Source organism: Geotrypetes seraphini, chromosome 10, assembly GCF_902459505.1.
Source record: "Geotrypetes seraphini chromosome 10, aGeoSer1.1, whole genome shotgun sequence".
In the NCBI taxonomy this organism is placed as follows: domain Eukaryota; kingdom Metazoa; phylum Chordata; class Amphibia; order Gymnophiona; family Dermophiidae; genus Geotrypetes; species Geotrypetes seraphini.
The window spans coordinates 7,236,597-7,259,950 of NC_047093.1; the positions used below are offsets into that span (position 1 = coordinate 7,236,597).

The 23,354-nt window shown below is 45.1% G+C and overlaps 1 protein-coding gene across 1 annotated transcript in view; it reads right to left on the bottom strand.

Moving 5' to 3' along the window:
* Positions 1-4,275: 4,275 nt before the first annotated feature.
* LOC117368258 (alpha-N-acetylgalactosaminide alpha-2,6-sialyltransferase 2-like) overlaps positions 4,276-23,354 on the bottom strand; it is a 44,251-nt gene continuing 25,172 nt past the window's right edge. Inside the window, exons 5-9 of the mRNA XM_033961719.1 lie at positions 14,543-14,681; positions 8,776-8,867; positions 8,566-8,649; positions 7,593-7,692; positions 4,276-6,823 (exon numbers count right to left, since the gene is read on the bottom strand). Coding sequence (XP_033817610.1) covers positions 6,560-6,823; positions 7,593-7,692; positions 8,566-8,649; positions 8,776-8,867; positions 14,543-14,681 — 679 coding nt within the window. The 3' untranslated portion in view covers positions 4,276-6,559. The remainder of the gene's footprint in view (positions 6,824-7,592; positions 7,693-8,565; positions 8,650-8,775; positions 8,868-14,542; positions 14,682-23,354) is intronic.

Sequence of the window (23,354 nt, forward strand, 5' to 3'; positions counted from 1 at the left end):
CTCCTTGTGACTCTGGGAACTCACTTAATCCCCCCATTGCCCCAGATTGTGAGCCACTGGGACAGGCAGGGGAAAATGCTTGAGGACTTGGCTGTAAAACCACTTGGATAACCTTGATAGGCGGTATATAAAATCCTGAGCCCTCACCAAGGCACCTGGGGTGGACCTCCCCCCACCCCACCCCCGTTACTACGCCACTGTATCTGTCTGCATCAGAGCATTTTCTAAGAGAACGATGCAGTACAGTACTTGGCTTTACGCACTGTCTAACTCAGCTGTAGCACAAATTTTCTGAGTGCCATATGTTTATAATTATTGAAAGTGTCTATCCCGCTACTGGGAAGTCAATTCAGAGCGGTTTGCATGAGCTTCTGTAATGGTGTTACAATACATGAGCTTCTGTAATGGTGCTATAATACAGAGGTAGCATTTTTTGAGTTGGTTTTCAATGCCAAACAAAAAAAAAAAAAAAAAGGAGAAATTAGATCAGGCTAACAGGGAACATTCAGTGGCGTTTAACCCTTTCAGGACCATAAGGATCGTAGGCCAATTTTTGTGGTTTTGACGACATTTTTATGGTAAAAAGGGCTTGCAGATGCCAAAAAATTGATTTTTTTGTGAAATATCATTATTTTTATTTTAAAAAATCAAACTTCTGGCTTATGGACAGTGTGGCAAGTGAATCTTCTCGTCAATATAGCAACGACGCTAATGAATGAATGTCGGAACCAGTTTGTTTACATAAAGGCAGTATCATATGGAATCCATACATATCAAATTTAGAACTGTAGACTATCCCAATCAAAATTTATAGGATTTTAAAATTATGGGACAAATATGTCCCTTGGTCCTGAAAGGGTTAACCAGACAAAGGTGATGAATATTCTCTCTGCTTGTTAGGATGGTCCAGAGGCGGAGTGCTTACGTAGCTACACAGACTAATGGAAGCACACAAAAGACAGCCTCACCTTTGCCCACTTCGTCATGTGGTTGCTGGCATAACCTCTAGGTCCATAGCTGGACCCAGTGGTGCCTGGATATGGTCCAGCATCACATAACCTAATCTGTCCCAGCTTCTGGCTTGCAAACCACTGCATGTGCTGAATATCAGGAGACAACGGAGGATTAAGCGACCTGCCCAAGGACAGATGGAGAACGGGAAGGATTTGAACTCGGGCTTCAGTAGCCATGAGGTTACTCATCAGCCTATTGGGTTCATTTGCCAACTCTTCCCAGTCCTAAATTCTTCACTACATTACAAGGAAACAGTAACAGGTGATAAGATAAACAGTTTCATTGTGAGCAAAAACACACAGCTGGCAAAGAAATGTTTCCAAGAGCGTTTCACACAATGTTTGTCTTTTGACATAAGTGAAATTTACCAGAATGGTAAATACGCACAGATTTTAGCTCCCATGTGGCAGGATTAATTGCTTTAAAGCCCTCGGGTCATGCTTATCATCGCCTCTGTTGCTCTGGATCCATGTTTTAGGTACAACCAGTTTACAATGTAAGAAGGGAGGCGTGCTGGTTCAGTGTGACAGGGGTGGGAAGGCAGTAATTACAACCCACAAGGGTAGCCCTAATCTCCTATAAGGAATAGAGCTGCTTTGTGTAAAAGAAAGGGCTGAGAAACAGACTGAAAAGGAGAAATAAACATGATACAGTGGGAATCACTCTGAAATTTGTTTTATTAGAATTTATATAATCTTTACAGAAAAAGTTTCAAGTTTATTCAAGATTTGTTGAATCGCTTATTTAAATTTACTAAGTGATTTACAGAAACAAGAAAAATAAAACAAATACAGGGTTAGTTAAACTTTAATACAATGTTAAAAAAAATAAAATTAAAATTATACAGACTAACGGACACATAAGGAAAGAAGGGTAAAATTACATTTGTATAAAAAAAATAAAAAGATATGAGGTAAAAAAACATGAGGTAAGGGAAGGAAATGAGGAAAAGAAAGAAGCAAAATAAAAAAAATACTAATTTTAAATATACACTTCAGATTCTATTAGGCCATATCCAAGACAATACAATACAATAACATTCAATAGAAAGAAATACAGGCAAAATATAATATCCTCAATCTGGAAAAATCGAAAGAAATTTATTTTACCAACCAGGAAAGATTCTAATTGAACAGGATCAAGGAACAATCAAGCATTTGCAGGGAAATTGAAGAGAAAATGATGGCCAATTTCCAAAAACCCTTGATTTGTAACTGGAGAAAAGCTTTATGTCTCATTTGGGTTGATTTGGAGACATCAGGAAAATCTGAATTGCTTGAGTACAAAATAATTCTGCTTTCATAGGAAAATAAGCTTTCAAAATTAATCATTTCTGTTCTTCTGACTGTAGCATGACTATCAATGTTGCTCTCTTCGTAATAACATCTTTAGAAGATTCCAAAAACGGTGACATATCCAAACTATCAGGGGAGGTAAGACCAGGGGGTGCTGAAAAGTTCTCAGCCCAACCAACCAACTTCCTAAATTCTGACCGTTATTTTGCCACTGGAGCTGAAAAGAGGGTGATCTGATTTTGTTAAGTGCCAATTTGGAGAAACAAAATTCTATGTTTTGACGTTGTTTCAGATCATTGATTGAACCATATCCCCGTCATTCTGTTCTTGGTTGGGCTGAGACCTTTTCAGCACCTCCTCATAGTGTGAAGAGTTTCAGTCTCTGGTAACCAGAGTTGTGATGTCATAATGCCTCATTCCACCAATAAGAGCCAACCTCATCTGTGATGTCACAATGTCCACATCATTCTATTCTGGGTTGGGCTGAGAACTTTTCAGCAGCCCCTCATAGTGTGAAGACTTTCATAGCTGGTACTGTGACATCATAATGGCTCATTCCACCAATGCCTAAGAGCCAACCTCATCAGTGATGTCACAATGGTTCAATTGTCCTTTACTTGGCTCACTTTTATTACATACGAGGGGGGCGCTGAAAGGTTCTCAGCCCAACCAACCAACTTCCTAAATTCTGAGCCTTATTTTACCACTGGAGCTGAAAAGAGGGTGATCTGATTTCGTTAAGTGCCAATTTGGAGAAACAAAAGTCTATGTTTTGATGTTGTTTCAGATCATTGACTGAACCATATCCACATCATTCTATTCTGGGTTGGGCTGAGAACTTTTCAGCAGCCCCTCGTAGTGTGAAGACTTTCATAGCTGAGATTGTGATGTCATAATGGCTCATTCCACCAATAAGGGCCAAGCTCATCAGTGATGTCACAATGGCTCAATTGTCCTTTACTTGGCTCACTTTTATTACATACGAGGGGGTGCTGAAAGGTTCTCAGCTAAACCACCCAACTTCTTGAATTCTGAGCATTATTTTGCTACTGGAGCTGAAAAGAGGGTTGTCTGATTTCATTAAGTGCCAATTTGGAGAAACAAAATCTATGTTTTGACGTTGTTTCAGATCATTGATTGAACCATATCCACCTCATTCTCTTCTTGGTTTGGCTGAGAACTTTTCAGCACCTCCTCATAGTGTAAAGAGTTTCAGTCTCTGGTAACCAGAGTTGTGATGTCATAATGCCTCATTCGACCAATAAGAGCCAACCTCATCTGTGATGTCACAATGTCCATATCATTCTATTCTGGGTTTGGCTGAGAACTTTTCAGCACCTCCTCATAGTATGAAGACTTTCATAGCTGGTACTGTGACATCATAATGCCTCATTCCACCAATGCCTAAGAGCCAACCTCATCAGTGATGTCACAATGGTTCAATTGTCCTTTACTTGGCTCACTTCTATTACATACGAGGGGGTGCTGAAAGGTTCTCAGCCCAACCACCCAACTTCCTAAATTCTGAGCGTTATTTTGCCACTGGAGCTGAAAAGAGGGTGATCTGATTTTGTTATGTGCCAATTCTACATTTTGACCTTGTTTCAGATCATTGATTGAACCATTCCATGTCATTCTCTTCTTGGTTTGGCTGAGAACTTTTCAGCACCCCCTCCAAGCGTGAAGAGTTTCAGTCTCTGGTAACCAGAGTTGTGATGTCATATTGCCTCATTCCACCAATAAGAGCCAACCTCATCAGTGATGTCACAATGGCTTGATTGTCTTATACTTGCCTTACTTTTATTACATACGAGGGGGGCGCTGAAAGGTTCTCAGCCAAACCAACCAACTTCCTAAATTCTGAGCGTCATTTTGCCATTGGAGCTGAAATACAAACTATCCATTTTGATTCAATCCATGGCCCTGTTTTTCTAAGCTGTGGAAGAGTTTTCTGCCATGGCCCAAAGTGCTAAATGCTCCGACACTCATAGGAATTCTATGAGCATTGGAGCAGCATCAGAGCATATGGTGCTCCGGGCCGCTGTAGAAACCTCTACCACAGCTTAGTATATGGGGGGAGGGGGTTAATTGGGGAGTTGCAGCACATCTTTTAAATACATCTGAAACAATTCTTTAGGTGAAAGATAATGAGTGATGGGAAAGTTCAATAATCTAAAATCATGAGCTCTAATCATATTATCTAATGTTTCTATCTGCATATGCAGAATTAAGCTGTCCTAAAGCGGCCTGAGTAGATTTCAGCTGAGATTCAGTCTTAGTAATCTCTTGTTCTACTGGACTAAATCATTCATCACATTTGTCTAACCTTTGAACAGTTTCCACAGAAAATCGAGACAGTTAAGACAAATAATCTTGAAGCCCTTTTTCCATTCTAAGAACGGCTGTGCTTATACTTCATCTTTCATGGTAAAATCACGCAAAGTTTATTCTTCCCTTGTCACAAAGCCCAATGGACTCAAGTTAAATCCCACAGGATCAACTCTACTTTTGCCAAGGAATGTTGGACCTGCAACATTTATTATTTCTCTGTCCTGCCATCCAGACGTAATGGACTTCGATATGGGATACTATTTGCTCTTTGTTCCATATCAATGTAGCTCTTTCATATCAGATGTTCTTAAAATCCTCTGCTCTTTCCTGTCAATTGACACCAGAAGATGCTTTTCTCTTTGATGCCCTCATCTCCTTAGCTCTGAAGGATCTCTCTAAGGCTTCTTCTGTCCAATGGTGGAACTTAGTTTGCCTGACATATAGATTTGAAGCATATTTAGCAAAAAAAAAAAAAATAAAGTGATAGATTCCAACAGTTCCACTGTAGGTGGCGCTCTCTTAAGATTGATTTGCAAGGCTCCAATCTTTGACTTCTCTTTCTGCTATCTTCTTGCTCCCTTTTCCTTTCTCTTTCTCTTTCCTATCCCTGTTATTGGGTGAGTTATAGGTCCATGTTTCATTTAGGTATTTTTCTACTTGTTACCTTCATGTGAGACTTTTTCATATGTATCTTGATAAGCATAAGGAACGCTGTATTGTTTTGCTTACATTGAATGTTATCACATTTGTTATAAAACTTTTCAATAAATAAACTTTGACTTAAAAAAAAAATCACCTTTGCAGGCATTAGTCAAATTAGCAGAAGTCAATGAAATATCACAAAGATTTACTGAGGTATGGGAATCCTCAGAAGGAGAACCTTCCCCCTATCTGAGGTGCAGGATTACTGCAGCTGTAACTCTTGATTGCCACCAGGTGATAAGGAGATAGAGGAGGAAGATGATGCATTCACTGTTCCTATAGTAGCTTCCATGGGGCCTTTCCCTATCAATGACTGTTGAGTTACCACCTTGCTCACTTTCCGATCCCCCATACAAACAGGTTACAGGGGTGGGGGACAGAATCAGGGTTCCTCGCTCCTCAGGTTGCTCCAAAGGGGTGGGACCTGCTCCTTTGGCACATACTCACAGTCATGTTCCACAGGGAGGGCTCAATCTTATAGCACTCAAGAAGGCCCCCTTCCACACACCGGGAGTCGCCCCTTTTATTCTTAACACAGTAATTTTACTGTATCAATTTAAATTTTAATGTCTTTGGAAATAATAGGCTGTATTCTTATCATTATTATTTTGTATTTCACTGATTGTCCAGTTTTTCTCTTGTGGAAACCGCCTAGAATTCTTTTGATTAAGGCGGTATAGAAAGATAAAGTTATGTTATGTGTTTCCTCTCAGGATTCACTGGTAGACTGGCTGATAGCCCCATTCTTGTATTTTGAGGTTAAAATATTGTGGATCTTGCGTGTTGAACTCGTCACAAGGCTTCTAGAAGTCCTCAGTGCACAAAAATTGTGAAGTGCAGTGAGCTGGCAGAAATATACACACCCCTTCCTGTGCCAATAGTGCTGGACTACATAAGCACTTAAATGAATGTCTCTATGTATTGTAAACTTGATATCATAACAGAACATAAGATTAGAACTTGTATTCTGCACAGAGACCAAAGCAATATCTGTCCCTTGTGACTGTAGTGAGACCCGCATGTAACAGTGAATACATGGTAACAGAAGGCTCTTCACGGACGGGCTGACTGTGAATGTATTATTTGTCTGTGCTCTAATAAAAGCATAAAAGGTGCCAGACCTAGTTCAGACTAAAAGTTCACTGAGCCCAGCGTCTTGTCTCTGACCAGGTCAGTTCACAAGAGTCCAGCAGGACTCTAGAAAGCAGATTCAGTCCTCAATGTTCATTTGAAGAAACCGGTAGTGGGTTGAGCTGACTTTGCTCTGCCACGTGTGGCTGCTGGGTCACGGGCAACTGTGGCGATGTGTAATTTGTCCTGTGGTACAGCTTTATAATGCCGTCCTTGTGGAGTGTCTGCCACAGCTCCATCTCCAGCATTAAATTGTGGTTTCTATAAAAGAATAGCTCTTTAAAGGTTCTGTCGTAATAGTGGTCGGAAAAATTCCCATAATTTGGGGTGATGAATCCATAGGCACTGACCTGAGAGAAAATGAGAGAAACGCTTACTGTAGAACCCGAGTTTCATGTCTCCTAAATCTTTGAGTAAGGACCAGGTGCGTCAAACAAAACAAGGCAGGAATTTTTGTAGCCTTCACCCTGCCCAGGGAAGACGTGGTTAGAAGCGAAGGAGCATGGGTGTGCTGTACTGTTCTCAATGGGTGGGGGAAGGGATTGGGACTTGTGAGCCACCACACTCAAAGCAGTTTGCACACAGGTACTTCAAGCATCTGTCTAACGTACCTGGGGCAGTGGAGGATTACGGTAAGTGACTTGCCCAGGGTTGCAAGGAGCAGTGCAGAATTTGAACTCACAACCTCAGGGTGCTGACCACTGCGCCACACTCTCCTCTAACTATGTGGTATCTTATCTGTTCCAAGGTTTGTTGTAATGGTGTGTTGTACGTAATCCCAGACATGCAGTTGAGTGTACTCAGTGCCTTATTGTCCCTGGTTACAGCTATGTTTTTTGCTGGGGTGTCTGGTAAAATGCCCCGTCCTGCAGCTGAACCCTCTCTTCCACACACACTGAGGTCCAGGACCTCCCTGCCCCTTGTACTCAGCCACAGCATCAAAGACAGCGCTAAAGGCTGCCTCTCTGGTCAGCGGGAACTGTCCTCTGCCATGTCCCGCCGTGCTGGGCAGGATACAGCAGAGGAAAGGTCCCACCAGCCAGAAAGGTAGCCTTTGGCGCTGTATCCGATGGGGAACCTCAGTCCCAGCTACATTACTGGTTGTTTACTGTACAGTACCTGGTCACAGACGTGGACCGCAGCCAGTAGCATTGCTGCTCCAGTAGACACTCGGTAAACATCTCTATCTTCAGTATTTAAAACGGGATCCCAGAGAAACCTGCCAGAAAGAATTGAGAGAGGGTGTTTTTCCTGCTAAAGTTTTAATTGCTAAAATATTTTCCCAATATTCAGTTAAATTAGCCCTTTTATGAGATTATATGCAAATATAAATGGATCTGTGACTTCCTATTGGCCCCCCTAGGTCTCAGCTTTACCCGACCATTAAGCTTTTAAACAGAGGTATTATCTTTATGTTTTACAAAACGTTTATAATGTAACAAAGCAAACCAATATCATCGGTTGTCATCCTTATCCCACATAGTCAGTTCACGGGTCTAATTTTTATCTGCCGTCTACGTTTCAGCTGGCCAATTCTAAACTGGACATTCAGTGTCGTTCGCCAGATAAGGCGCCGGCATTGAATTTGTGCTTTTGCCGTGGACTGCAGGAGATAGCTGGTTATCTCCCACAGTCTGACTATCGGCCGGAAAGATTACATCCAGCAGTCGGGAAGATAACGCTTCCTATAAGATACAACTGAGAGGAACATTTTTCTTTTTGGGGATTTTATGGATCACTACGATCCCTCATTACCTGGGCGTGTGGAAGTAAGACCACAACATAACCTGACTCGAGCCCTGAGCTCCTATCCTAGTTCTCTTCCAAGTAAGACTACAAAACATTCAGAAAAGAAATAAAGACCCTACTTTTCAAGAAATTCCTGCTAGCTCCTTCCCACTCCCAATACCACTTCCCAATACCTTCCCAATTCGCCAGAGCAACCTCATCAACTCTTTATCTCCCCTAGAAATTACCAGATATCTTCCTCTTGTAATACATTTTTTGTAATTCTTTTGTAATGTAATGTAATCTCCCGTCAACTGGTGCTTTGGGTCATTAAAACCGCAAGAGGAGGAAAAGGCCAAAGTACCTGTTCCTCAGATAACGCATGAAGTCCGGGTGCAACATCTTGAATTTCTCCGTGCTCAGGTTCTGACCAAAATAATAGGAAGGGCTGGGGAGGGAGATAGAAGGAAGAGGTTAAGATTAAACAGCAGAGCTGGAAATGGGGAACTGAATCTTCAGTCTGCTTTGGAGACATGTGCTTTGGTTATAAAAACCCAGGAGATTCTGAACTCACTGTTCTGATTCATTCCCTCGTCTATGTGTAAGAGCAGCATTGAGCAGCAAATAGTCCCGGTTGTGGTCCGGCAGGAAGATATATCGTGTTTCCTGTTGGGAGATATCACTCTGTTATCCGTTGTTGGATGTTCATACCCACTATAGAAGAGGTGTCAAAGTCCCTCCTCAAGGGCTGCAATCCAGTCGGGATTTCATGAATATGCATAAGATCTATTAGCATACAATGAAAACAGTGCATGCAAATAGATCTCATGCATATTCATTGGGGAAATCCTGAAACCCCACTGGATTGCAGCCCTCGAGGAGGGACTTTGACACCCCTGCACTATAGCATATAGTACTCAACCAATGCATCTCGGTTGCTTATCTCTCCTATAGCATGCAAAATCACCTACTGTAACTCTGATGGTCTCTATTTATCATAACTGAGGCCTCCTTTTACAAAACCACGATAGCTGTTTCTAGCGCGGTGAGCCAGTTCCTATGAGCATTGGGAGCAGCACGGGCCATTCAGCGTGGGTCTCTGCGCTAGAAACTGCTATCGCAGTTTCGTAAAAGAGGGGGGTCAGTCTTTGTACCACTCGCTTCCCAAATACGTCCAGCCCAGGGATCTCAAAGTCCCTCCTTGAGGGCCGCAATCCAGTCGGGTTTTCAGGATTTCCCCAATGAATATGAATTGAAAGCAGTGCATGCACCTAGATCTCATGCATATTCATTGAGGAAATCCTGAAAACCCGACTGGATTGCGGCCCTCAAGGAGGGACTTTGAGATCCCTGGTCTAGCCCATATTTGTTCTGGCTTTGCTCCGTGTGTACTCCTGTAACCCCTTCTGGGCTCTTTTGGGAAAACGGGATAAGCAAGAGAATAAATCCATGAGGTATCTAAGAATCTAAAAGATGGCTAATTGTATTTCTTTATTGGATTTTTGATATTAATTTCTTATTTTATAAAGGCAATATAGACATGCCTGGTTAAAAGACAGAAACCAGAGAGTAGAGTTAAAGGGTCAATATTCTGAATTGAGAAGAGTAGATAATGGGTCTGAGAATGAGTCTGAGCTCGGACCACAGCTTTTTTAAACCATATTTATCAATGATCTAGAGATAGGAATAATTAGTGAGGTAACTAAATTTGCTGATGAGACAGTTATTAAACTATAATAGGATTGTGAAAATTGCAGGAGGACCTTGTGAGACTGGGCATCAATATGGTAGATCACGTTTCAAGGTTATTTAAAATTTCTTATACCGCCCAATCAAACCTTCTAAGTGGTGTACAAAAACACCAAAACAATGCGCCAAATCAAGTACAATTTAAACAGAAACAGACCAGGGGAAATGACATTTTCTAAAGACATTGACAAATGGGGACAAAAGGAAAGAAGGGTTAGAACTACAATTGATAGAGAGAAAGAAAACAGACACGGGAAAGAATAACAAAGGGAGGGGGAACTGAAGGTCAAAACCTTTCTTGAATCTAAGTCGTCCTTGAAAGGACAGTTGAAGTTACAAAAGCATCAAGGAAGAGAAATGTCTTTAACTGCACCTTAAAATTGGCAAGAGTTGTTTTTTCACGTAAGTAATTTGGAATACTGTTCCAAAGAGAGGGAGCGCTAACAGAGAAAACTGTAGTCCTCATTGTGCTGATAGATTTCAATGAACATAAGAACATAAGAAATGCCTCAGACCTGAGGTCCATCACGCCCAGCAGTCCGCTCACGCGGCGGCCCAACAGGTCCAGGACCTGTGTAGTAAACCTCTATCTATACCCTTCTATCCCCTTTTCCAGCAGGAAATTGTCCAATCCTTTCTTAAACCCCGAAACTGTTCCCTGCCCTATAACGTCCTCTGGAAGCGCGTTCCAGGTGTCGACCACACGTTGGGTAAAGAAGAACTTCCTAGCATTCGTTTTGAATCTGTCCCCTTTCAACTTTTCCAAATGCCCTCTTGTTTTTTTTTATGATGACGTTTAATGTGAGCAAGTGCAAAGTGATGCATTTGGGAAAGAGGAACCTGAACTATAGCTACGTGGATGCAGAGGATAGACAATAATGAACTTGGAAACTTGGGTCACTGCCCAGGAAAAGGATCTAGGTGACATCATTGAGGATATGTTGAAACCCTCAGCTCAATGTGTGGCGGTGGCTGAGAAAGCAAATAGAATGTTAGGAATTATCAGGAAAGGAATGGAAGACAAAGAGGAAAATGTCATAGTGCCCTTGTATGGTCCAGCCGTCCTTTGAACACTGTGTATCTCAAAAAAGATATAGTGGAATTAGAAAAGGTACAGAGAAGGGTGATGAAAATGGTGGGATGACTTCCCTATGAGGAGAGGCTAAAGCGGCTGGGGCTCTTCAACTTGGAGAAGAGACGGCTCAAGGGTGATAGGATAGAGGTCCTAAAATACTGAGTGGAGTGGAAAGAGAAGATGTGAATCGCTTGTTGGGGCATATGATGAAGCTACTAAGTAGTAGATTTAAAACAATCCAGAGAAAATATTTCTTCATACAACGTGTAATTAAACTAAACTAAACTAAATCTTGGGTTTATATACCGCACCATCTCCACATTTGTAGAGCTCGGCACGGTTTACAAGAATTGTAATGAGAAAGGAACTCCAAGGGAGGGATGGGTGAAGATCAGAGGGGGAGAATGTTAGCGGGCTGGGATGTCAGAAGAGGAGGGAGTGTTAGGTTTTTGAGAAAAGCCAGGTTTTCAGATGTTTACGGAAGGGTTCAAGAGGGGAGGCAAGGCTATTCCAGAGCTCGATGAATCTGAAGAGGAGGGAGGTCCCCAGTTTTCCTGGGTGGGAGATGTCTTTTAGTGAGGGGAAGGATAATTTTAGTTTTTGGGTGGGTCTGATAAACTCTGGAATTTGTTGCCAGAGAATGTGGTAAATGCAATTAGCTTAGAAAGGTTTAAAATGTTTGGATAATTTCCTACAAGAAAAGTCCATAAGCCATTGTGAAGATGGACTTGAAAAAATTCTCTCATCTCATATTTCCAGGATAAGCAGCATAAAATCTGTTTTATTCTTTTGGGATCTAGCTAGATGCTTGGGACCTGGACTGGCAACTGTTAGAAACAGAATACTGGGCTTGATGGACCTTCGGTCTGTCTCAAAATGGCATTTTTAAGTGAGTCAAGCCATTGTGACATCACTCTTAGGCATTATGACATCACAATCTCAGCTCTGGAATGTTGCTACTCTTTGGGTTTCTGCCAGGGACTTGGGATCTGGGTTGGCCACTGTTGGAAAGTGGCTACTGGACTTGATGGACCTTCGGTCTCTCCCAATATGGTAACTCATGTTCTTATGTGTGGAAGTCGTGCAAACCCTTTACAGCTGCTCCAATGGTAGCGTAAATATCTCACGTACTCTATGCACATACCAGGGGTAGAACAAAGAACAGACCAAATGAGAATATGGAGCAAAAATAAATTTGATGGAACATGTGCCTGATGTGGCCACGTTTTGGCCGAGATCTGATGGAGAGGAAAACCAGACAGTAAGCTTTTCTCTGGTGCAACAGCTTCCCAAACAATCCAGAGTATTTAAACCCAAAGAATACACTTCTTACTACAGGATGCTGAATTTTTGTACCAGTGAGAAGTGTATTCTTTGAGTTGAAATACTCTGGATTGTTGCACCAGATAGAAGCGTGCTTTCTGGTTCCCCTCGGCCAAAACATGGCCACGTCAGACACATGTCACATTAAATTCCATTTTGCTCCATATCCTCATTTGGTCATTTGACCAAAAGGTAAATCGTGCCAAATGAACCTGATTGAATTTTTTGATTGGGTGACCAGAGAGCTGGATCGAGGACATATGCTAGATGTAATTTACTTGGATTTCAGCAAAGTCTTTGATACAGTTCCTCATAGGAGGCTGTTGAACAAACTCGAAGGGCTGAAGTTAGGACCCAAAGTGGTGAACTGGGTCAGAAACTGGCTGTCGGACAGACGCCAGAGGGTGGTGGTTAATGGAAGTTGCTCGAAGGAAGGAAAGGTGACTAGTGGAGTCCCTCAGGGTTCGGTGCTGGGGCCAATCCTGTTTAATATGTTTGTGAGTGACATTGCTGAAGGGTTAGAAGGAAAAGTGTGCCTTTTTGCAGATGATACCAAGATTTGTAACAGAGTAGACACCGAAGAGGGAGTGGAGAATATGAAAAAGGATCTGCAAAAGTTAGAGGAATGGGTCTAATGTCTGGCAACTAAAATTCAATGCAAAGAAATGCAGTGTAATGCATTTGGGGATTAATAATAAAAAGGAACCGTATATGCTGGGAGGAGAGAAGCTTATATGCACGGACGGGGAGAGGGACCTTGGGGTGATAGTGTCCGAAGATCTAAAGGCGAAAAAACAGTGTGACAAGGCAGTGGCTGCTGCCAGAAGGATTCTGGGCTGTATAAAGAGAGGTTTAGTCAGTAGAAGGAAGAAGGTGTTGATGCCCCTGTACAGGTCGTTGGTGAGGCCCCACTTGGAGTATTGTGTTCAGTTTTGGAGACCGTATCTACCGAAGGACGTAAGAAGACTTGAGGCGGTCCAGAGGAGGGCGACGAAAATGATAGGAGGCTTGCGCCAGAAGACGTATGAGGAGAGACTGGAAGCCCTGAATATGTATACCCTAGAGGAAAGGAGAGACAGGGGAGATATGATTCAGACGTTCAAATACTTGAAGGGTATTAACGTAGAACAAAATCTTTTCCAGAGAAAGGAAAATGGTAAAACCAGAGGACATAATTTGAGGTTGAGGGGTGGTAGATTCAGGGGCAATGTTAGGAAATTCTACTTTACGGAGAGGGTAGTGGATGCCTGGGAGAGAGGTGGTGGAGAGGAAACTAGTGACAGAGTTCAAAAAAGCGTGGGATGAACACAAAGGGTCTAGAATCAGAAAATAATATTAAATATTGAACTAGGCCAGTTACTGGGCAAACTTGCACGGTCTGTGTCTGTGTATGGCCGTTTGGTGGAGGATGGGCAGGGGAGGGCTTCAATGGCTGGGAGGGTGTAGATGGGCTGGAGTAAGTCTTAACAGAGATTTCGGCAGTGGAACCCAAGCACAGTACCGGGTAAAGCTTTGGACTCTTGCCCAGAAATAGCTAAGAAGAAAAAATTAAAAAATTTAAGTTGAATCAGGTTGGGCAGACTGGATGGACCATTCGGGTCTTTATCTGCCGTCATCTACTATGTTACTATGTTACTATGGTTTGCATCTGCCTCCCTTACGTCCTTCTGATCTACTCTACGCCTCTGGGGATGCATACATGCAGGGTGTGTATAAGTTTATTTCATCTGACTACACACTCTCATATAAGTAAATGGCCATGAAATCTGATACAGTCCTCTGTGTGTTTAAGAGAGTTCAAACATGGGAAAACCTTTAGAAAAACCAGACACAAAAGGCAAGCAAGATGTCCAATCATCAACCAATCATTACATTTATTCACATAAAAAAGACCAAACATAGTTGCTTGACTTGGAAACAGATCTTAAAAGCTAAAGGTCCTGACCTGGATCCCAGTTTCGGCAATCTGAAATGCCTTCCTCAGGGGACAAAACAGTAAACTAAAACCACAAATACAAATCAGGCATAAATATACATAACTATCTCTCTCCTCCCCCACCATGTCTACTTGAGTGAGGTGTTTGTGCATTGCTGTGGCTGCTTTTTTAATGAGATTGGGAAGGCTGTCCAGAGGTTCTTTAAACCAAGAAATCAATTTTAGGAATAGCAATGCAGGAACAAGCAGACGCCTTACCATGGTCTTGGGAACTTCATGGAAACCCTCTCTCATGTAATAGTTTAAGGAATTCTGCATTGTGTTGGTGGAGAAGCCGTAGAAAGACGTGCGGTTCCCTACATCTTCCTCAAAGCCATTGGTGATGGCTCCATTAATCCTGTGGGAGAGAAGAAAGAGTTTGCGTACTCTAGCACTCAGGGTATCTGTGGCACAGATGTAGGGCTTAAGTTACCCTACAGCCCGTCTTGCTGCAAAAGGTCAATCAATCATTTTAGGTGCACCGTCTAGTCTTTGTCTAACCTTGAGTTCTAAGTTATTTGTATCGCCAAGTGGTCCAGCTGACTGTGCTAGTTTCTATATATTTGGGCTTACTTAGTTTCCTTCTTCTAAGTTTCAAGTTTCAAGTTTAATTATTCTTAATGAATCGCCTATTTTAAATCACTAAGCGATGTACAAAACCTTAATACATACAAATTAATACCTAAATACATATATATTAAATATTAGTGACAATTTAAACTGAATTTTGTTAAAGATAAAAAAATTAACATACTAAAGTACATGCATATAATAAAATGTTAGTTGGGGTAAAAAGACATAATTGAATTGTGAGGATAAATGGGGAAGAAATTACAATAATTGGACAGTAAAGATAAAGTAATAACAAGGGAAAAACAAATAGGAGGGGGATATATATTTATTGATAAAAAAAAGAGTAATAAAATATTAAGAATCATATGCATCTTTAAAAAAAACGATTTTAGTGTTTTTTTAAAAATGGTTCTAAGAACATAAGATTAGCCTACTGGCTCAGACCAATCGGAAAGTCCAGTTTTTTAAGAAAATGAATTGATTCACTGTTGAATTGGAAAATTGGGCAGCACTAGCAGGCATTGGAGGGTTAAGTGACTTGTCCAGGGTCACAAGGAGCAGCACCGGGATTTGAGCTCACAACCTCTGGGTGCAGAGCCACAGCCCTTCCTCCAAGGTTTATTTATTCTCACGAAAGGTATCTCTTAACTGGACTGCAAAGAGCTCTGTCTGATATTCAGAAGTTTAAGATAATAATTGATAATTGATATTTATTGGTATATGGGCGGGAGGGGTGGGCTTCTTATATAATTATTTAATTGGAGTAATACAAATAAGAATGTCAAGTGATGAATTAAGGTATTTCTGAATGAATGTTGTACACTTGTTGTAATTTTTGAAAATGAATAAAGATATATATATAGGGGGTCACGTGATGACGTTGAGCTGAGCGGCAGCTCCTTGCTCGTGCTCCGACCCTCTCACGCTTAAATCTTCGCTTTTTAAAGCCTTCCTGCCTTGCTCCTCTCATTTCTCCGGTGCAGGGCAGAGCGGAACGCTGTGGGGAGCTAACGGCTGCTTCGGCGGCTCTCTGCAGCAGTTTTTGGGCAAGTTATGCCCGTTAAGACCCCGCGGCCGATTCGGGCTCACCGTGCGCACGGAGCTCCCAAGATGGCATCCGGAACTGCGACCCCGCCGAGAGTGCTACTCCAGGACGACGCGGTCAAGGAATTGACCCGGACCATCTCTGCGGCGATAGATGAGCGGCTCACTAAGCTCCAGGCAACTGTGGAGGATGTGCGGGATTGCCTGGAGCGACATGGTCAGCGAATCCAGAACGCGGAGTCCCGTATAGCTGCCCAGGAGGACCGGTCTGGAGCGCTGGAGACGCAGGTTCGGGCCCTGCAGGCTCAGTGCGCGACCCTCCACGAGCGGCTGGAAGACCAAGAGAACCGCAGCCGCCGCAACAATATTCGACTGGTGGGCCTGGCGGAAAATATCCGAGACGCTGAGCTACGCGAGTTAGTGGAGAGGTGGCTGCCTGGCGCGGTGGGTTTTACCCCAGAAGGATCGCGCACCTTGGTGGAGAGGGTGCATCGTCTGGGCCAGCGCCGAGAGGGCGCGGGCAGGCCTCGACCTGTTATTGCCAGGTATCTGAACTTTGCTGACAAGGCCCAGGTCATGGCTCTGTACAGAAAAAAGGGCGCGCTGGAGCGTGAGGGCGTAAAGATCCTACTTTTCAACGACTACTCCACTGAAGTGGCTGCTCGCCGGCGCGCCCTGGCGCCTCATTGCACCGAGCTCCGCAACAGAGGCCTACGCTTCGTGGTGCAATATCCTGCAAGGGTCCGGGTCTTTGAGGCCGGGGGACCGAAGACCTGCGAGGACGTGGAGGCGTTACAGGCCTATATAAGATCTTTGGCGCCTATACCTCCGGACCCCTGAGAAGATTTGCTTTGTTTCCCTAAGACTTTCTCCAGATCCTGCCTTTCTGGTGCCTGAACCCGGGGTCGGACAGTCTTGAGCCTTTGCCCTGTATTTCACTTCTGGGGGGGCTCCGGGGCCAACAATGTTTTTCTTTTCTGTCATAGCTGCTCTGATGGCTGTTTTTGGGGCGTGATATCCTGCTGCTACCTCAGCTTTGATACCTGCTCAAGACATGCCCATCCGGATCCCTGGACTAGGTTGCTGCTTTCTTATTTTGCACGCAGGGATCCTGGACTCTGGACTTAGGGTGTCTGGTATTTCAAACTATGCCCCTTGTTTTCTGTTTGCTTGGCTTATTTGTCACCTTTGGACATGTTGATGTTGGGAGGTTTGCTATTGGGGGTGGGGTGGATTTTCGAGGCTTTCTGGGTCTTTTTGCGTGAGGGGGTTGGGGGGGCTTTCAGAAATTTGTTTTTAGTATGGGGGGATGGTTGGGGTGTTGGATGGGCGGGGGTGGGAGAAGTGGGAGGGAGAACGGAAGGGGTATTGTATGTCTGGTGAGCTGTGGACTGTTTGTGTGGGGTGTGCTTGGGTGTGCATGTTTGCGTGCTGTGGACAAGGGGCGGGGAGGAGGGGTTGGGTTGTGGGGGGGGGCAATTCTCTAGTTCAGTGGGGGGTTTGGGGCTCAATTGCTTGTACTTGGGGGTTTGGCTGGGAGACCCTCAGGGATTCTGTGATGGATCGTTGGGACGGTGCATTGGTGATGGGTTCTTCCCATGGCTATGGCTGATTTGGTGTGTCTTACGTTGAACGTGGCAGGCATCAACTCTCCAATAAAGCGCATGAAGGTCCTGTCGTTTTTGAAGAAGGAAAAGGTCTCTGTAGCTTTTCTACAGGAGACTCACCTCACGGCCTGCGAACATCAGAAGTTGCAACGTGACTGGGTGGGGGAAGTAGTGGCGTCCTCTTATTCATCTATCTCAGTGTTTTTCAACCTTTTTTGGGCAAAGGCACACTTGTTTCATGAAAAAAATCACGAGGCACACCACCATTAGAAAATGTTAAAAAATTTAACTCTCTGCCTATATTGACTATATATAAAGTAATTCTCTTGAATAGGAATCATATAAACACAAAGAAAGTATTTTATAATTACTTTATTACGAAATAAAAATTATAAAATACTTTATTCAGTGCGAAACCTGGGCCTGTTTGGCTGATATTCTGGCTGGAATCGAAGAAAGACACACACGTAGCTCTTCGTCAACAGCTCTCAGTCTCTCTCTGTATTTGGTTTTTATAGCATACAAAAATAGACAAATATACCCTCCATCCTTTTTATTAAACCACAATAGCAGTTTTTAGCGCAGGGAGCTGCGCTGAATGTCCAGCGCTGCTCTTGACGCTCATAGGCTCCCTGCGCTAAAAACCACTATTGCGGTTTAGTAAAAGGGGACCATATTGTAAAATATAGACAGCAGATATAAATTCAGAACTGTGCATAGTAAGTGAAGGGAAGTTTTCATCTCTGGGAATTTACCCAGTTAACTATTAAGTTATTTGGGCAAATTCCTTTGAAAACTGTGGTAATACTGCCTCCACTTTGCTAAATTTAAAATAAAATCATTTTTCCTACCTTGTCTGGTGATTTCTGGTTGCACTTTCTTCTTCTGACTGTGCATCCAATCTTTCTTCCCTTCTATCAGCCTGTATACTTTCTCTCCTCCACACCTCATTCCCTCCCCCAACTTTTTCTTCCTCTCTCCCTGACCTTTCTTTCTTTTTTTCTGTTTCTCTTCTTTCCTTCTGTTTCCCTGCCTGCCCCCTTTCTTTCTTTCTCCCTGCCGTTCCCCAAGCCACTGCCGCTGCCATCGGGGAACAGGACCCACCAATGGATAACAGGCCCCAAAGCCGACGCCGACGCATGCTCTCCCTGACGTCAATTCTGCAATCGGAGAGGAAGTTCCGCCCAGCCAGGCAGCGATTGGCTGGCCCGAACTTCCTCTCCGACTGCATAATTGACGTCGGGGAGAAGAAGACTTATCGGCTCGATAGATTAGATCGCCAAGACAAAGTGAGTCCTGGGTGATCGACTCACTTTGCCTTGGCGAGCTACTGGCGCCCCTGCCTCAGGCCCCCTGTCAGCTCCGGGCCCCTGAATGCAGGACTGGTAGTACTGCCCTGATGGCGGCCCTGCGGCACACCAGGCAACATCTCGCGGCACACTAGTGTGCCGCGGAACAGCGGTTGAAAAACACTGATCTAGACAGAGGGGGTGGCTATCCTCATCCATAAGGCGGTGGTAACGGTCACACACAGGGTTATCCGGGACCCTCAGGGCCGCTTTGTCATCTGGGTGGGGACTTTGAATGATAGACCTGTGGTGCTCTGCAATGTTTACGCTCCTAATGTCTACACTCCCTCTTTCTTCTCTACTCTAGTGGCCCAATTGATAGCATTACTGAATTATGAACTCCTGGTGGGCGGGGATTTCAATATCACTAGCGATCCTTCCATTGATTGTAAGCCTCCGAGACCAGTGGCGGCGGATAATGAGCGTAGGGGGGTGAACTTCCTGATGGGAGAGCTGGACCTCCAGGATGTGTGGAGGGTTTACCACCCTGGGGAGGTGGACTTTACCTTTTTCTCAGGGGTTCACCACTGTCATTCCCGTCTGGACTACTTCTTACTCCCCTCTCGTTCCATTGGGCGGACGGTGCGCACCCACATATTGGATGTCCCTTTTAGTGACCACGCTGCTGTGACATTGACTCTCAAGTGGGGAAGTGGCTCTCTGGGTGATCGTATTTGGCGTTTTAATCCCTCCCTGTATCTAGACGAGGAATTTCACACCTATCTCATCGAGGAATGGTCTAAGTATAAGCAGACGAATGAAGGAACCGAGGTCTCGGACACCATATTCTGGGAAGCGGCGAAGGCTTATCTCCGCGGCTGCATAATAGCCTACTCTATTCGCAAGCGCAAGCTCCGGGATGCTGAACTTACGTCGTTGGCAAAACAGATGAGGGAATGTCGGTTATATCATCTGCGGCACAGTTCTGAGGAAGCTCGACAGTCGTATCTCCGTCTGCGTAAACAAATTGACGCCATTCTTTCTGCGCGGGCTTTAACTCATCTTGATGTGTACAAGTTTCAACTTTATAGGTGGGGTAACCGGGCGGGGAAGCTCCTGGCCAACCTGGTTCGCCCACACCGTCGCGCTGCGTGTATTTCCCATATTCGGGACTCCTCGAATGTGTCGCATTGGACGGAGACGGCTATCCAGACCCAATTCGTACGTTTTTATAGCGATTTATATAGCGCGGGCGTGTACGATACTGAGGCTCGAGACCTTTTCTTTCGAGACTTGAACCTCCCATCTGCCTCGGAGGCGCACCGCGACTTACTCAATGCTCCTATTACTTGTCAAGAGATCTCCATGGCCATTGGTCGTCTGAAACTTGCTAAGGCTGCAGGACCAGACGGCATGGGGCCCGAGTTCTATAAGATTTTACAACATCATGTGGGCCCTGCCTTATGCGCCATGTTTGGTGATATGCAGGCCTCGGATAGAATTCTCCCGGAGCAGAACCATGCTCATGTCGTGGTGCTTCCTAAACCGGGCAAGGATCCCACCTTGGTGGGCTCGTATAGACCCATATCCCTGCTTAACCAGGATATGAAACTCCTTACGGCTATCTTGGCTAAGCGCCTAGCTCAGGTTGTCCCTTTGCTTGTACATCCTAACCAGGTGGTTTTTTGTGTCTGGTCGTTTTTCCTCGGCTAACATTCTTAAGGCACTGGTGGCTTTGAGGGAGGGCAGGGGACGCTCTGGGGACGACTTGCTGGCTAGTTTAGACGCAGAAAAAGCCTTCGATAGGGTTGTTTGGCCTTACCTTTTCTGGGTCTTGCGCCGCTTTGGCATTATAGGCTCTTTTCTTGAATGGGTGGTCCGTTTGTATACGGCTCCTACCGCTCAGCTCCTTATTAACCGCCATTGCACGGCTCCTTTTCCTTTGCGGAGAGGGACCCGGCAGGGGTGTCCCTTGTCGCCATTGTTGTTTATACTTTCGCTTGAACCGCTGGCGGCTAAGATACGAGACGCCCCGGGTGTAGAGGGCATCCGAGTGGGGGGCGGAGGTGTGCAAGATTACCATGTTTGCGGATGATATGCTACTCTTTGTCGGCAATGCCCGGGTTTCTATCCCTTGCATAACTACCTTCATTGACTCTTTTGGGGCTTTCTCCGGACTGTGTATTAATTTCAGTAAGTCTGAGGCGCTCCCTGTCACTTTGCATTGCGCATCGCGAGATCTGCCCTCTTTCCCTTTTAGGTGGGCGGTGGGAGAGCTTAAATATCTTGGGATCTTTCTCAGCGCTGATTGGGCCGTGGTTTATCGAAGCAACATTGTGAATCGCCTTGCCCAACTTCGGGATGCTTGTCATCGATGGGGAGACCTCCCCCTGTCGCTCTTTGGCCGTATTGCCTTAGTAAAAATGGTTCTGTTGCCCAAGATTCTTTACCCTTTACAGATGATTCCCCTGTGGTTGCGAACGACCGAGGAGAGGGCCTACAGGTCCTTTGTTGGTTCTTTTATCTGGCGGAACCGGAGGGCCCGTGTGGGGTTTTGGAGACTCACGCAGAGCAGAGACCGGGGTGGTTTAGCGCTCCCGGATCTCCAGTTATATAATGTGGCGGCCCTGATGCGCTGGGTGCATGAACTATACATGCTGGGTTCCCGATTTGCTCCCCCGAGATTGTTTGATTCCTGGGTGGCCCCGCACTGTGCGCTGGCTTGTCTTGACGTCCCTAGGTGGCGACGCCCCAGGACGGGTTGTAATTCTCTTTGGATGGATCCGTTGAGGCGTGCGCTGCTCTGGTGGCGGCGTCGGATAGGGGGGGATCGCGGGACAACTGGGCTTTTCAATTTGTTAGGGGTAACCCTGCGTTCCCACCAGGTGTCGGTGGAGCACGAGGCCTGGAGGCCAGCTTTGGCGCTTGCTTCTGTTTGGGGCTTGTTGCAACATCGCCATCTGCGGATGGGATTTTCCCTCCCCTTGCTGACCTCCGCCGTCACTGGTCCCTCCCCGATATGCCTTTCTTTGCTTATTTGCAGTTACGTCATTTTTATGAGGCCTATCGAAAAGGCGCCCCCTACTAGCTATAGTTTCTTGAAGGTTGACCACATCTTTCTCTCTCTTCCTGCCTCTATGAATTCTCTCTCTACCTGGTATAGGGTGGCCCGGGCGGAACGACCGGACCCTCGGCTCCTTGGTTTGGCTTCCCAATGGACTGAGGAGCTCGGGGAGCCGGTCGGGGTTGAGATGTTGGTTGCATGCTTTTCCAGCATCCCTAGAGGGGCGTGGAACGTTTCCCTGCAGGAAATACAATTCAAAATACTACACCGCACATACTTTACTAGGGTACGGGGCAGGAGGGCGGGCCTTTGGGGATCTGATCTATGTGTTAAATGTCAGCGTATGCGTGGCACCCTTGTACACATGTTATTGGAATGTCCGAAGCTGGAAACTTACTGGAATGGGGTGTTGGAATTTCTGGCTCGGGTTGTGCAGTTGCCTTTTCAGTGGTCATATTTACTTATTCTATTGGGGTGTGAGGGAGAGGTGTTAGACCAGGGCCTTAGTTCGGAGCACTGGCGCTTTCTGTACACCGCTCTGTTGGTGACCAAGCGTGGAGTGCTCCGTCTCTGGATGGATGTCAATGCGCCTGAGGTGCTAGGATGGAAGCGCTCCTTACTCGAGGTGGCTCGCTGGGAGCTTCGCGTCCACCCGGAGCCGCTGTCAGCGTCCCGGCGCCTGTACCGCTCTCTATGGGATGCTACCATATTGGAGGTTGGCTCTTTGTGAACGTACTTTAGAAAGTTGGTCCTTGATCTGGCAGCTGGGCTTCAACGCCAAGAAATGTAAGGTCATGCATCTCGGAAATGGAAATCCTTGCAGAACTTACACCCTGAATGGAGAAACTTTAGCAAGGACTACGGCAGAACGAGACTTAGGAGTAATCATCAGTGCTGACATGAAAGCAGCCACTCAAGTGGAGAAGGCTTCATCTAAAGCACGGCAAATGATAGGCTGTATCAAGAGAAGCTTCGTCAACAGGAAACCTGAAGTCATGATGCCACTGTACAGAGCCATGGTGAGACCGCATCTGGAATACTGTGTTCAATTCTGGAGGCCACATTACCGTAAGGATGTGCTCAGAGTTGAATCGGTTCAGCGGATGGCCACCAGGATGGTCTCGGGGCTAAAGGGTCTCCCGTACGAAGAAAGACTGAGCAAATTGCAGCTCTACACTCTCGAGGAGCGTAGGGAGAGGGGAGACATGATTGAGACATTTAAGTACATCACGGGACGGGTAGAGGTGGAAGATGATATCTTTCTTCTCAGGGGACCCTCGACCACAAGAGGACATCCGCTCAAGCTCAGGGGAGGGAAGTTTCGTGGAGACACCAGGAAATACTTCTTCACGGAGAGAGTGATTGAGCATTGGAACGAGCTTCCAGTGCAGGTGGTCGAGGCACGCAGCATCTCAGACTTCAAGAACAAATGGGATACCTATGTGGGATCCCTA